This window comes from Amblyraja radiata, chromosome 14 (genome assembly GCF_010909765.2).
Source record: "Amblyraja radiata isolate CabotCenter1 chromosome 14, sAmbRad1.1.pri, whole genome shotgun sequence".
In the NCBI taxonomy this organism is placed as follows: Eukaryota; Metazoa; Chordata; class Chondrichthyes; order Rajiformes; family Rajidae; genus Amblyraja; species Amblyraja radiata.
The window spans coordinates 18,753,437-18,769,499 of NC_045969.1; the positions used below are offsets into that span (position 1 = coordinate 18,753,437).

Sequence of the window (16,063 nt, forward strand, 5' to 3'; positions counted from 1 at the left end):
CCCCATTACCCACCCTTCCTCTTCTTCTCCTCTCCACCCTCTCTCCCTCTTGCCCCTCTCTCTGTGTTTCTGTCTCTCTCTCTCTGTCTCTGCCCCTTCTCTCTCTGCCCTCACCCTCTACCCCCCCCCCCTCTCTAGATGTGACTGCAAGTTGGGGGCTATGCGTCAGTAGATAGTGTGGTTATGGGGTAAAAGGAGCAAATTAATAATAATATAATATCAAGGGAGGTAATTAGCGTGAGTGCGGGGGGGGGGATAGTTAGTGTGTGTGATGCTGCATGCCGCCTCCCCCCCCCCCTCCCCACAACCGCACGTTGGGGGAACAGACCCAACGGGTCTGCACTTTGTCTAGTATATATTGTAAATAACTGTGGTCTTCTGGAATTTTTTGAGGATGTAACAATTAGAATGGATAAGGGACACTGAGCCGTGCGGCACCCACTAGTCACTGCCTGCCATTCTGAAAATGACCCTTTAATTCCTACTCTTTGCTTCCTTTCTGCCAACCAGTCTCTACCCATGTCAATACCCTACATCCAATACCATGTGCTCTAATTTTGCAGTCATTTCTTGTCAAAGGCTTTTGGAAAGTTCAGATACATCGCATCCACTGGCTCTCCCTTATCCATTCTAATTGTTACATCCTCAAAAAATTCCAGAAGATTAATCAAGCATGATTTCCCCTTCATAAATCCATGCTGAATTTGACCGATCCCGTCACTGCTTTCAACTGCTGACCTGCTGAATATTTCCAGCATTTTCTGTTAGATGTTGAAGGTTAGATTTAAAGCTATGGATGTTCTCCTTGGAGCAAACAATGTTGAGAGATTTTATAGATAGGTTTATGGACAAGTTTATGATGGGTTTAGATGGGATAAAGAGAAAAGCTGTTCCCAATAGAGATGATTTAATGACCCTGGAGGGTTCGGAGGCAAAACTTACATTAGCAGCAACATTTTGTGATCTGGAACATGAGGGTATAAAATAAAATCGGAAAATGCTGGAAACACTCAGCAGATAAGGCTGCAAAAGGGAAGAAGAGTAGAGCGTGGACCTGAAACATTAACTTTGTTTCTCATCGCATAGGTACTTGACTTGCTGAGTTTTTCTTGCATTTTAAGTTTCCAGATTTTTGCTGTCTTTGTTTCATTGCCCCTGGGAATAGAGGAAGTAAGTCAGTTAGGACTTTCAAAAGGGAGCCGTATTGGTACTTGAAAGAAAATTGCAAAAAAGTGCAAGGAAAGAGCAGTAGAATGTGATGGACAAAATTTGTCTGTCGGAAGCCAGTACAGACTGTCAAAAGTGAGGCCCAATGGAATTGTGAATGTTCATTCAACATGTCCTGCTGCTGAAGAAAGATGTTCAAATTTGATGCCATTGTGCATTAAATTGTCCAATACTTCATGCTAAACATAAATGATGCAACATTATTAAATTGTAAAATATATGTCCTTTTAAGAACATGCCTGTTGTTTATGAATTAACAGCTATCTGAACATTGTCTATTTTGTTCAGGTACTATTTAAGACCTTCTGCCACATTTTACAATCCAGGACAGGTTTTAACTGAGATTTGACATCCAGCGTTGTATTGAAATAATCTTAATCTGTATCTATAAGCATCTGTGTAATCTCTGTTTAAGAAAATAATAGAATCATAGGGCATAGAAACAGGTCCTTTCGGCCTACCTCGTTTATGCTGAGCATGATGCCTATCTATGCTATTTTGGTTTGTCTCGATTCCTTTCTATATCTTTCCTATCCAAGTACCTGTCTAAATACATATTAAATGTTGGAATTATATCTGTCTCTAACTCCTTCTCTGCCAGCATGTTCCAGATAATCTCCACGCTGTGCAAATTATACCCTTCAGATCTCCTTTGAATTACTCCCCTCTCACCTTAATGCTCTCAAATTTTACTCCCCTGACCGTGGGAAAATGATTCTGACAATCTTTGCCCTTCAAATTTTGTATATCTCTTTAAGATTGCGCCTTAACATCCTCTGTTCCAGTAAGAATAACCCCAGCCTATCTATTCTCTACTTGTAACTACAGCTCACCATTCCAGGTAACATCCTGGTTAATCTTTTCACCATTCTCTCTATTGTTGCCACACCTTTCCTGTAGTCTGACAACCAGAACAGTACATACTACTACAAAAGGGGTCTAATCAGCGTTGTGCACAGCGGCAGCATGACGTTCCAACCCTGATATTCCATGTCTTGTGGCGCCATCTGGAGATTCAGCCACTTATAGATCTAACCCTCGTCAGTAGAGCTGGGACGGTCACATGACTGAGTTTGGCGGAAGTTGGGGGTGAAGAACGTCATTTGTCAACGGGTGTGTCTTACAACAACAACAGGAACTTAGTTTGAGTTCATCAGTCAAGGGGTGTGTTCTGCAGCAGCAACAATTACTTTGTTTTAGAGTGTGCCAAACGCGCTTGTGTACCAAACTTGTAATGTGTTAATAAAGACACCATTTGTACACGATGTTTGAATCTTTTGAGTCTCTACAGTGGTGACACCGACTGTCCACAAATAGTATTTTGGATTTTCCGCTATGGATACAGCCGACAACTCCGCGCTGCAGCATGATGCCACCGACGACAGCCTCAAAGCGCACATTTAACGTACCTGTGAGCTCAGCCGCCGCGATCGGGCCACTTGATTCCTGCCAATGGATGGTCTCGGCAATTGCAGGCCGTCCGGGTCGATGGGCGTGACCCAGGCCTTGATGGACGGCCGCTCTAGCAGGTTTTCCTGGCGCGGATGCCCAATGACGTCTGCCTGCCCCTTGCGAGTGAGGATTTTGATGTTTCCCTGGCAGCTGACTGCCCGTGTGGATGAGCTGTGGCAGGCCAAGCGACAGGGTGGAGCCTCGGTCAGTCGCGTATCGGTGGTACCACTACGAATTCCACGGTCCGTTAACGTCTCCACCGAGGGCGCAGCAGCATGGCCGGTCTCGAGTGCCACCGGCAAAGATACGTGATGCTCCTATTACCAGCGCTGGGGTTCCGAGGCCCGCCGATGCCGATCGTCCAGCACGCATCCGGAAAACGCCTCGGCCGGCCGCCAGTAATGGCTATAGCGGCCGGCCAGAAGCATCGCCTCTATGTCTGGGACCAGCATTCCGGGAGGCATTTCCTTGTCGACACGAGAGCAGCGGTCAGCATTTTGCCCCGTCGGTCGACACTCGTTCCGGTTCGCAGGGCCCTATTCTGCCGCCATCTACAGTAGCCCCATCCGGACGTATGGTGCCCGCATTGTTCTTTTCATTTTCGATTCCTGTCGTTTTCCTTGGACTTTCATTGTTGCCGACGTCTCCCAGCCGCTGCTGGCCGTTGATTTCTTCCGGGCACACTCCCTGCTGGTTGATGAGTAGGGACTGCGTCCCGTCCATTCTGCGTCTTTTGCCTTGGTCTCCTTGCACCCCATGGCCCACGGCCCCGGGATGGCCCACGGCCCCGGGATGGCCCACGGCCTGGGATGGCCCACATCCGGAGCGTTGACTGCGCCCGCGGGCCCCACAGTCCCGACCCACGACCGGGGTGCCCACGACCCACATCAGGTGCCGCCCTCGACCATGCTGGCGCACCTTCTGGGCGAAGGTGGGTCGCTCGTTTTGTTTTAACGTTCCTTCAAGGGTTTGCTCCTTCGCACGTTTCATCTGCCCTCAAGGACTCCCTGTCTGTTTTCCTGTGTTGTGCTGCTCGCCGGACGCTGCTGCACCAACTGTATGCGGGTCCTTTCCGGGTGCTGCAGCACGGCACTTCGACTTTTATGCTCAACATGGGTGGCTCGTCTTCAGCCTGCCAATTCTGAACATTAGTCAGCCAGTGCAGGTGGCCCAGTCTCGTCCTTGGGGGGCGTCTGCCGTCCCGCCTGCTTTCGCCCTCATCTTTGCCGGTTGTGTCCCCGAGCAAGGGTGATGCTGTACAAGATCAGGCCGTCTCGTTTGTCTGCCTGCTTGTTTTCATTCTTCCGGTTCTGAGGTGGGGGGTCATATGGCGCCATCTGGTGGTTGAGCCACTCATAGATCGAACCCTCGTCAGTAGAGCTGGGACAGTCACGTGACTGAGGTTGGCGGGATTTGGGGGTGAAGAACGTCATCAGTCAACGGGTGTGTCTTACAACAACAGCAGGAACTTAGTTTGAGTTCGTCAGTCAACGGGTATGTTCTGCAGCAGCAACAATTACTTGTTTTAGAGTGTGCCAAACACGCTTGTGTACCAAACTTGTAATGTGTAAAAAAGACACCGTTTGTACATGATGTTTGAATCTTTTGAGTTTTTACAGTCTTGGCGTATGAAGGTAATCATACCAAATGCCACCTTCACCACTCTTCATTTTCAACAAACTGTGCACTTGTACCTCAAGCTGCATCTGAAGATAAAAAATGCTGAAAGTCATGGGATGTATTCTATATGTCCTAACAGAATTTGACTTCCAAAAGTGCATTATCTCACATTTATGTGGATTAAATTCCATTGTCGCTCCCCCCAATTTTCCAACTGTTCTGCTATATCCTTAGACAACCTGCGGCCTCCTTTGCTACCTACGACTCAACGATTTTTTGTGTCGTCTGTAACTTAATTAATTAGACCATAAACAGCAAATGTCCTAGCTCCAATCATTGTAGTGCAACATTTGTTACAGATTTCCAATCAGAAAAAAACCCATCTGCCATTATCCTCTACCTCCAGTCACCAAGCTAATTTTGGATCCACTTTGCCATCATGACTTGGAAACTTGTGCCTTAATGTTCAGGACCAGCCTACCGTGCAAGACCCTCTCAAAACCTTTCTCATGTTCATGTAAATTACATCTACCTCGTATCTTCAACAATTTTCTTAGCATCTGGTGAAAATTCAAAATTCATCTCCATTATCTGGTATTTGTTCTTTTCTTGCAGACTGTGGAAGCCGTTAATGGCTGCTTATCTCTTCGACATTTGGATTTATCAGACAACAACATTGCACTGATAGGTGATCTATCAAAACTTCTGTCTCTAAAGGTAAAGTATGTATACAGTTCTACATTAGAACTAAGGAAATATTTGTTCAGTTTAGTTAAATATTATTTCCCCCCACTTTTTTTCTATATATATTGTGCAAGATTTGCAGTGTGATTCTGGATCTTTCCAGTGGTCTGTTTATTTTCATTGCTATTGAAGGTAGAGATCATCATTCTTGAAATAACTGGTCAGTCCATATGCTATGGCCAGTAAATAAGCCATGCATGATTTGTATGTTTTGATTTGGACACAGTCAGAATAAAACATTATACCTTGAGTTTTGGTGAGCAGAAAGGGGAGCAGCATGATGAAAGAGGATGGAATTTGTATAATTCACATATCCAACCTGAATTTATCAATTTCTGGTCTTTGTTGGGGTGGATTGACAGTGTGGTGAGCAACCTGCTTTTGCAGTGCCCTCCATAATGTTTGGGACAAAGATCCATCATTTATTTATTTGCCTCTACGCCACAATTTGAAATTTGTAATTTTAAAAAAAATCACATGTGGTTAAAGTGCACATTGTCAGATTTTATTAAAGGGTATTTTTATACATTTTGGTTTCACCATGTAGAAATGACAGCTGTGTTTATACACAGTCCCCCCCATTTCAGGGTAGCATAATGTCTGGGACACATGGCTTCACAGGTGTTTGTAATTGCTCAGGTGTGTTTAATTGCCTCATTAATGCAGGTATAAGAGTGCTCTCAGCACCTAGTCTTTCCTCAAATTACCTTCAATTCCACCTTGGATACTTCCAGATGCAACAGTAGACTTTACAACATTAGAACAGGAAAACAAGGATAAACAACATAGGTATAATTCAGTCATCATACAGGAATACATTGACAGATACTACAGTTTTGTCCAAATTTATACAGATGCATCAAAAGATTCAGTAGATAAAGTAGGAGTAGCATTTATTGTACCAGAATTTCACATCAAAGTAGGGAAGAGGATCAATAATGAGGTCTCAGTATACACAGGTGAAATGATTGCAATATTGTTAGCGGTACAGTGGGTCGAGGATACTAGGCCTTTAAGGACAGTTATTTGCTCAGATTCAGGTTTAGCAATAAAGAGTTTACAGCACAGCCATTCAGACAGTAGACCAGACATTTTGATTGAAATACAACAAACACTATTCAGAATTCAAATGATGGGGCTTACAGTCATATTTTTATGGGTACCAGCACACATTGGCATTAGAGGAAACGAAATGGCAGATAAGGTAGCAAAAGAGGTAGCAAAAAGAAGTAAAATTGATTTAAGTATTAACATAGGTAAAACTGAAATCAAAGACATTATTAAGCAAAGACTGAAGGAAAGATGGCAAAAGCAATGGGATGAAGAGCGGAAAGGACGGTGGTTCTACAGAGTCCAGAGGAAAGTGGGAGAAATGAGATGTGCAGGAAAAAACAGAAAAGAGGAGACAGTAATCTCAAGAATTAGATTTGGACACACTGGTCTGAACAGTACACTTTTTATAATAGGCAAGCATAATACAGGTAGATGTGAATACTGTGGGCAAGAAGAGACAATAGAGCATGTCATTGTACATTGTGAGAGGTATGAGGAGGAGAGAGAACGGATGAGTGAGCAGTTCAGAAAAGAAAGAATACAATTTGATTTGGTAGATATTTTGCAAGGAAGTTCATATATAAGTGCTATCAAATCCTGTTGCATTTTCTTAGGGTAACCAATTTGTTCGGAAGGATATAGGTTATTAGTATATGTAATGGTGTTGTTTGATCCACACTCCATGCCAGTTGGTGGCGGTAATGCACCAAAAAAGTTGTTTGCCAACCGCCAAAAAACACCACATAGAAGAAGAAGAAGAAGAAGTCTTTCCTCAAGTCTTTGGAATTTTTTATTGCTGATATTAACATGAGGACCAAAGTTGTGCCAATGAAAGTCAAAGAAGCCATTATGAGACTGAGAAACAAGAATAAAACTGTTAGAGACATCAGCAAACCTTAGGGTTACCAAAATCAACTGTTTGGAATATCATTAAGAAGAAAAAGAGCACTGGTGAGCTTACTAATCGCAAAGGGACTGGCAGACCAAGGAAGACCTCCACAGCTGATGACAGAAGATTCTCTCTATAATAAAGATCAGAAACACTCTTCAGGAGTCAGGTGTGGATTTGTCAATGACCACTGTCCGCAGAAGACTTCATGAACAGAAATACAGAGGCTACACTGCAAGATACAAACCACTGGTTAGCCACAAAAATAGGATGGCTGGGTTACCGTTTGCTTCTTCTTCTTCTTATCGAGTCCACGCACAAGATTAGAAGTTGTTCAGCCAGAGCTGAACACACTTCTCGGCATCTGCACAATGGTGTCTGTCTTGTGCTTCTTGTGCGTGGTGGTGGAAAGATTGGTTGAAACAGGGCCGCGACGTGAACGCTCTTTCCTTGGCCCCTACCGTTTGCTAAGACGTACTTAAAAGAGCAACCGCAGTTCTGAAAAAAGGTATTGTGGACAGATGAGACGAAGATTAACATATCAGAGTGATGGCAAGAGCAAAGTATGGAGGAGAGAAGGAACTGCCCAAGATCCAAAGCATACCACCTCATCTGTGAAACATGGTGGTGGGGATGTTATGGCCTTGGCACGTATGGCTGCTGAAGATACTGACTCACTTATATTAATTGATAATACAACTGCTGATGGTAGTAGCATAATATATTCTGAAGTGTATAGACACGTCCTATCTGCTCAAGTTCAAACAAATGCCTCAAAACGCATTGGCCATCGGTTCATGCTATAGCGAGACAATGATTCCAAACATACTGCTAAAGCAACAAAGGAGTTTTTCAAAGCTAAAAAATGGTCAATTCTTGAGTGGCCAAGTCACTCACCTGATCTGAATCCAATTGAGCATGCCTTTTATATGCTGAAGAGAAAACTGAAGGGAACAAGTCCCCATAACAAGCATAAGTTAAAGATGACTGCAATACAGGCCTGGCAGAGCATCACCAGAGAAGACAGCGAGCAACTGGTGATGTCCATGAATCGCAGACTTCAAGCAGTCATTGCATGCAAAGGAAATGCAACAAAATACTAAACATGACTACTTTCATTTACATTACATTACTGTGTCCAAAACATTATGGTGCCCTGAAATGGGGGGGGGGACTATGTATAAACACTGCTGTAATTTCTGCATGGTGAAACTAAAATGTATAAAAATGGCGTTTATTAAAATCTGACATTGTGCACTTTAACCACATGTGATTTTTTTCTATTACAAATCTCAAATTGTGGAGTACAGAGGCAAATAAATAAATGATGGGTGTTTGTCCCAAACATTATGGAGAGCACTGTAGGTTGATAGTGGGGAGGGTGGTGGGTTTGGTCAAGAACGTCTACTGTTAAGGAGGTGCCCAACTTAAATTCATTTTCATTACATGGCGGCAGAGATTCCTGGATTCTGGAATCTTGGTAGCTGCAACAGCTGAATTCATGAGTGATTATTTAGCACCGTGGCCAAGGAGAAGTGTGAATATTCCTCCCAGGTACAACGTGCTTGTCTTTATGTAATTGCTTTCCCCCTCCCCTCCCCTCTCCCAATACATCAGCTGATCAACTGAAAGATTGCATTTCTTACTAATTTATAATGGAGTGCTAGACATCAAACCAGAACTTGTTTCTGGAATTAATTCACACAAACAAACTGTACACTTGATGTGAACATTCTTATCAACTGGTTTGTGTATCATTTCATTCAAATTGGACAACAATTCTCACAACTTTTTTTTCTTAGGCTGTAAATGATGAAGTGCAATTAGAGCAAAGGCAAGTAATGTTTCCTGGTTGGCAAGATGTTCTGGAATAGAGCAAGATGCTCTGGTTTGCAAGATGCTCTGGAATAATTTATGGAATTCCCTGCCAGAGAGAGCAGTGGAGGCCAAATCACTGGATGGATTTAAGAGAGCGTTAGACAGAGCTCTAGGGGCTGGTGGAATCAAGGGATATGGGGAGAAGGCAGGCACGGGTTATTGATTGGGGACGATCAGCCATGATCACAATGAATGGCGGTGCTGGCTCGAAGGGCCGAATGGCCTCCTCCTGCTCCTATTTTCTATGTTTCTATCACAATGAATGGCGGTGCTGGCTCGAAGGGCCGAATGGCCTCCTGCACCTATTTTCTATGTTTCTATGAGCTATGTTAAGGACATTTATTTTACTTAACAGATACTTCTGTTGCATGGAAATACTATCACTACACTCCGTTCTGCTTCCGGTCACCTTCCTCCAGAATTAAACATTCTATCCCTTGCAGAGAACGAAATAAGAGATCTGAATGAGGTATGCCACATTTAATATAATTACTATAACTATTTGGAATTAATGTGTAGCTTTAATGTTTACAGCAGATGCCTAGTTAATTTTTAGAAGTTTGAATAATTGCATTAAAAAGTTCAATTTCATTTTCTTACAAGCAGTTCATTACATTGCGGTTATTATCTTTCTTACCTTGAATCTCGTATGATGTTGTGTGATAGGTTTCCTATCTGGGGTTCCTTCGCGAATTGGAGCAGCTATCAATCATGAACAATCCTTGTGTAATGGCAACACCCTCCCTTCCTGGATTTGATTACAGACCATATATTGTCAGTTGGTGTTTAACCCTACGGATTCTAGATGGCTATGTAATCTCACAGAAAGAAAGGTAAATGGAAATTTGAAATGTTTTTGTATAGAATGTACAAGATATATTCTAGTCAATAGAAAGTCATGATCACTAGAATATGCTTTGCATATTAACCATGCAAAAAATTCTAGTACGGAAGAGTGAATGATCTTTCTATTTTCAATACCAATACTGGATCAATTGTTCTTGGATCTGCACTGCATAGTTGCATGCGACATAAAACGTAGCTACTGTGTTCCCACAACATTTCTTATCTCCAATGCAAACTATATGGTGTAAATTAATTGGTGCTGAATTGAGAATGGATTGGTACTTCAGGTTCTGACTCACTTTAAATTAATTTCAATCACAATAATACTTTATTAACCAAGTATGTTTTGCAACATACGAGGAATTTCATTTGCCAAGTCAGTCATACAAATAAAAAGCAACAGAACACACAAAACGCATTTTAACATAAACATCCATCACAGAGACTCTACATTCCTCACTGATGGAATGTAAAAAAAAGTTCAACCGCTTCCCTTAGCTCTCCCGCGGTCGGGGGCCTCAAGCCCTCCGTTGACGGGATGATCTTCTCACCCGTAGCCGGTGGCGTTTTGGGCCCTCCGCGTCGGAGCGATCCATCTCCTGCATCGGGGAGGATGTCAGCTCCCCCGCGCCGTGCTGGTTGGGGCTGGTTGAGCCTCTGCTTTCGCCGGAGTTCCTGAGTAGCCTCTCCTGAGACTGCGAGCTCTTGAGGGTAAGTCCGTAGGCCGTGGTTGGAGCAATCCCAGGCAAGGGATCAGCTCCGATATTAAGTCCGCTCCCCACGGTGGGGCCTAAGGTTAGTCCGAGGAGGCCTCCAGCTCCATCGATGATAGGCCGCAAAGCGACCGGAGACGCGACCCAGAAACATCGCGTCTCCGGCATGGTAAGAAACTGAAAAGAGAGTTTCCCCACACATAAAACAAACCAGAGAACATTTATACAAACTTATAAAACACACTAAAAAAATTAAAAAAGACGAAAAAACAAAGAGATGTTGGGGCTGCCAATCGTTCGGCGCCCCCTGGTGGTCAAACCAAATGCATTTTGATGAGTATTCTTAACAGTATTAAGTAGAACTAAAGACTGGATTGGATTCAGTCTGAAGAAGGGTTTCGGCCCGAAACTTCGCCTATTTCCTTCGCTCCATAGATGCTGCTGCACCCGCTGAGTTTCTCCAGCATTTTTGTGTACCTGTGGATTCAAATCAAAGACTGAAGGGCAAATGAATGTATCCATAGTTATCATTTATGTGTATTTTTATCTCTTAAATAATGAGATTAAGAGATAAAAGCATGAATTAATGGTTCGAAAAGCAATCTATCACACAAATAAGTTTTGAGTGATGCTTGGTACATCAACCAAACATTTCTTCTGTATATATATGTGAGAATAAAGCTACCTCTGCAACGACAGTATGACAGGGACACATACACAACCATTTATTTTTACTGCAATTGGTACCGGAAAGGTGAAATACTAGATACAGGATATTGCAGGTGAGGGTAATTGTTAAAAGATTCCTAATCATATTATTTCTGTAAAAGCTGCCCAGAATTACATGTTTCAGAATTACAACTTCCATGTTTCTGATATGTTATTGAGAAGGTTAACATTTATTGTCCATCTCTGATAGATCTGAGAATGGAAATGTGCCCACAAATTTGTTGAATATATCCATAAATTAATCCTATAATTGTATCCTATTGATGCAGTTTATTTATTTGTTATACATGGAAATGCATCATGGATTATTACCAATATTTTTTTTCTTGTGTATAACTTAAAGGAAGTAAAATGATTTGTTCAGTCAGCTGTTTATCACTTGCAGCTTCAAAAACAATAATGTGATAAGAAAATGTACAGAAATGCCTCATAACTTATTTTGTTCTCTTTCAGCCTCAAAGCAGAGTGGCTATATAGTCAAGGGAAAGGTCGATCATTTCGACCTGCCCAACACGTGCAGCTGGTCCAATATTTGGCTTCAGTTTGTCCTCTCACATCAACTCCAGCACTTCAATCTGCAGAGGATGCGAAACTTGAAAAAATCCTAAATAAGCAGAGGTAATGAAAAGCACCCGTGATCCAAATATGTCCATGTTTTCAAAGTAGATCAATACAAAATTGTATGGCAAGATTTATTGGTGATAATCAAGGATTTTTACTGAATTTTCAAATGCTTTATTCCTGGCATCATCATGTTTATACCTATGTAGCCACATAGAAGTGAAAACTGAAGCATAATTTTGATATATAGAAAACAATCGTTGATTTTTGACAAGGGCCGGAAGACAGACTGTTCAAGAGCATTTTAAAAGATATGCATGGGAGTTCTGGCATTCTGCTATTCTATTTGTCTATACCAAGTTACTATCTTTATCTTCAATCATACAGGTGAAACATGAGTTCATTTCTTTCTCCTACCTACCTTATTGGTGAAACTGAATCTGCTTTTGCAATATTCTTTATCATATGAAACTAAACTTCAAATTTCCATTAGCTTTCGGATAGTGCTGTATATCTGCAGTCTCCACTACCTTTTGTTTTAGTCAACTTTCCGAAGAAAAACGTTTTCTTTACTAGATAGTCATGTCAAGCTTGGCTAATTTAGATTTTATAATAGATTTCAACTTCTATATATTTCATTGCAATTTAGTGCCTGCCTCCCTGCCCAAAATCCAGCTCCGTATTATCTATTATCATTGACTATAACATTTAGAAGGAAATCATGTTTCCCATTAGTTGTGAGTAGAGAGAAAGTGAGGAGTGGTATTTGTAGGTAGTTACCTAAAATTGGAGAATTTAATGTTCATATCGTTAGGTTGTAAGCAGCTCAAGTGGAATATGAGGCACTGTTCCTCCAGTTCGTGTGTGGCCTCACTCTGCAAATAGAGGAGGCCCAGAATAGAAAGGTCAGTATGGCGAAGGGGAGTTAAAAAGGTTAGAGGTTGGGTGATTCAGCAGGCAATGGCAAACCAAGAGCAAATGTTCGTCGAAGCAGCCCCATAGTCTATGCTTGGTCTTACCGATGTAAAGGAGGCCACATCGGGAAAACCATATGCGCTAAATGAGGTTAAAGGAGGTGCATGCGAACCTCTTATCTCACCTGGAAGCACTGCTGGGGTCCTTGACTGAATGTGAGAAGGGAGGTATAGGGATAGGCGGAAAGAGGTGGGGATGGGAAGATATGATTGGCGATGGGATAATGTTAAAGGTGGCGGTAATGGCAAAGAATGATGTGCTGCGTGTGTAGGCTGGAGAGATGAAAAGTGAGAACCATGGGATCTCCACCCTTGATTCATCTGGGGAGAGGGATAGTGAGAGCAGAACTGTGGGACACGGTGGAGATGCAGTGAAGCACCATTTACTAAAGAATGAGGATATCTTGGATGTCATGGAATGGAAAGCCTAACCTTGTGAGCAGAAGCGGTGGAGCCAAAAAGAAAACTGAGAGTAGGGAATAGAGTTTCCTAGAACATGATTTTTCAACCTATCTACTGAAGATATTGGCCACAAGCTCCCTAAGGCATCCTATATGATATGATGTAATTAATGGATGAATTAATTTATCTGTTGCAAGTCTCCATCTTGCCTGAGTAATAGTATTCCCCTATTCAATGTTAAATCCTGCAGTTATTTATTGAATATTTGCTGCTTTAGAAAAAATGGTTTGGATATTAAATCAATTTTATCCTTTCTTCTGTCGATGTATTCTATGGAATTATGCAGCCATGCAACTATGTTCGTAAACAAAATAAATTTGGATTAGCAAATGTTATTTTATGTTTTGTTCTGGCACTAGGCTTCACCAACTAGAACTGATGGAAAAGTTCCAGAAGACAAGCCATATTCGACATTCAAGTCCCAATTTAGAGCTATCATTTCAAAATGAATATAACAGCAAGCACGAAGGTCATGCTATCCAGAATGCAAAAGGTAGGAAAAATGCATGAACTGTAATATTGTGCCTGCAAGTGACTTGATGCTCTGAAATGGTTGTCAAACAAGACATTCAAAAGTCGTTCCATCTATTTGTTGCAAGGCAACCATTTTTGCTTCTTAAATATGCTTGGTTCACAAAGTATTAAATTGACAATTTCTTTTTTTTTTCAACCTGGCCATTTTTCAGTGATTTATTGTTGAATGGGGGGGGGGGGGGGAGAGTAATAACATTTGTGCTTTGTAAGTATGACTGGCTTTGTAGCTTTATGATTGTTGAAAAAACACAATAAGAGATCTCTTGATAACATTAACTAGTCAGAAATTAAGGCATATGGGGTTGGGGCAAATAGTTGAATGGATAAAAGTTGATTAATATCTAAAGTTAAAGAGTGGGGCATAAAGAATATATATAAAGTTTAGAAGGTGATAGAAAGCAGCGTTGTTGATATTTTATGAAGTGGTAAATGTCTTCAGATTAGGAAAAGGGGATGTGCAGAAAGACCTTGGTGACCTTGTTCATCAGATACTGAAAGTAAGCATGCAGGTACAGCAGGCAGTGAAGAAAGCTAATGGCATGTTGGCCTTCATTGCCAGAGGATTTGAGCAAGGAGCAAGGTCCTACTGCAGTTGTACAAGGCCCTGGTGAGACCACACCTGGAGTAATATGTGCAGTTTTGGTTTCCTAATTTGAGGAAGAACATTCTTGATATTGAGGGAGTGCAGCGTAAGTTCACCAGGTTAATTCCCGGGATGGCGGGACTGATATCTGATGAATGAATGGGTCGACTGGGCTTATATTCACTGAAATTTAGAAGGATGAGAGGGAATCTTATAGAAACATATAACATTCTTAAGTGATTGGACAGGCAAGATGCAGGAAAAATGTTCCCAATGTTGGTGAGTTAAACAGGGGTCACAGTTTAAGAGTAAGTGGTAGTCCATTTAGGACTGAGATGAGGAAAAACCTTTTCACCCAGAGAGTTGTGAATCTGTGGAATTCTCTGCCAAAGAAGGCAGTGGAGGCCAATTCACTGGATGTTTTCAAGAGAGTTAAATTTAGCTCTTAGAGCTAAAGGAATCAACGGATGTGTAGGAAAGAACTGCAGATGCTGGTTTAAATCGAAGGTAGACACAAAATTCTGGAGTAACTCAGCAGGACAGGCGAGAAGGAATGGGTGACATTTCGAGTCGAGACCCTTCTTCAGACTGAAGAATCAAGGGATATGGGGAAAAGGCAGGAACGGGGTACTGATTTTGGATGATCAGCCATGATCATATTGAATGGTGGTGCTGGCTCGAAGGGCTGAATGGCCTACTCCTGCACCTCTTTTCTATGTTTCTGACTACCTTACCAGCAAAGATTATAGAGCAGAGCAAGATAGACCACTCCTCCGAAATCCAATGGACTGACGTGTAGTACGTAACGGAACGTCACGGCCGCCATTTGTTTATGCCAAACGCGACATCTTTGGTAGCGGGGACGGACTCCACAGTTATACAATCTGCTCTTACATCAGGTCGCAGGGAAAAGCAAAGATACTAGAGGCTCCTCTAGTATCTTTGGGGGAAGAGTATGTTTCCTCCACTCCTGAGTTGATCCAGGACTGATTCTCGGTCCCCCGATACCAGATGAAGGCGGCCGGCGGGAGAGCCTCAAGCGTCTACCCGCGGTCGGCGCTCCCGAGGCAGCGGGCAATGCTCCTCTAGTATCTTTGGTGTAATCCGTTCCAAAGATTGATCCGCTCTATCATCTTTGGTGTAACCAGTGTTGTAGGGAACAGTGTTTTATATAGCATCGATAACTTCACATAATTAGTTAATATTATTGTAAATTTATTTTATATTATTGTACATTGCAGCTCAATAAAATGGCGTCATGTCATACCCATGTCATACTACGCATTTTTCGCAGAGTGGCGCATCTTGCTCTGCTCTATAATATTTGCTTACCAGTGGATTACACATTTGTATGTGCCTCTATTGGCAGGAATGAGCATTGCATAGGATGTTGTATCTATAGAAATCACTTTAACAATGAAGATACAATGAAGATCTGTTGAAGGTTTGTTGAGAAAGTCTGTTCTCTCTCACACTGTATTTCCAGCATTTTGTTTTTAATTGCCTCCCATAGAGTAATGACATGTTTTATTAAATACAATAGATTCAGAAAAGAGCCAGCAGCATTAAACTGGCTGTTGTGTGATAGATAAAGAGGGCCATTAGCAATTACAGAATTATATTCCACCATTTACAGCTTGATGCCCTGGTATATGTCTCTTATACTCTACCATTATCATCCAACCAGTTCAACACTGGTTCAATGCTGATTATGGAAGAATCTGCCAGAAGCAGCACCAGGTTACACCAAAAAAATAGATGGCACTCTGGTGAAAGCTTAACACAAAACCATGTCCAT

General features: G+C 42.1%; 1 protein-coding gene across 1 annotated transcript in view; it reads left to right on the forward strand.

Annotated features, from left to right (window-relative positions):
* The window catches only part of cep97 (centrosomal protein 97), a 40,697-nt gene that overhangs the window by 9,744 nt on the left and 14,890 nt on the right, over window positions 1-16,063 (forward strand). The window contains exons 4-8 of the mRNA XM_033032706.1: window positions 4,915-5,016; window positions 9,219-9,332; window positions 9,530-9,696; window positions 11,605-11,769; window positions 13,508-13,641. Of these exons, the coding sequence (XP_032888597.1) occupies window positions 4,915-5,016; window positions 9,219-9,332; window positions 9,530-9,696; window positions 11,605-11,769; window positions 13,508-13,641 (682 nt within the window). The remainder of the gene's footprint in view (window positions 1-4,914; window positions 5,017-9,218; window positions 9,333-9,529; window positions 9,697-11,604; window positions 11,770-13,507; window positions 13,642-16,063) is intronic.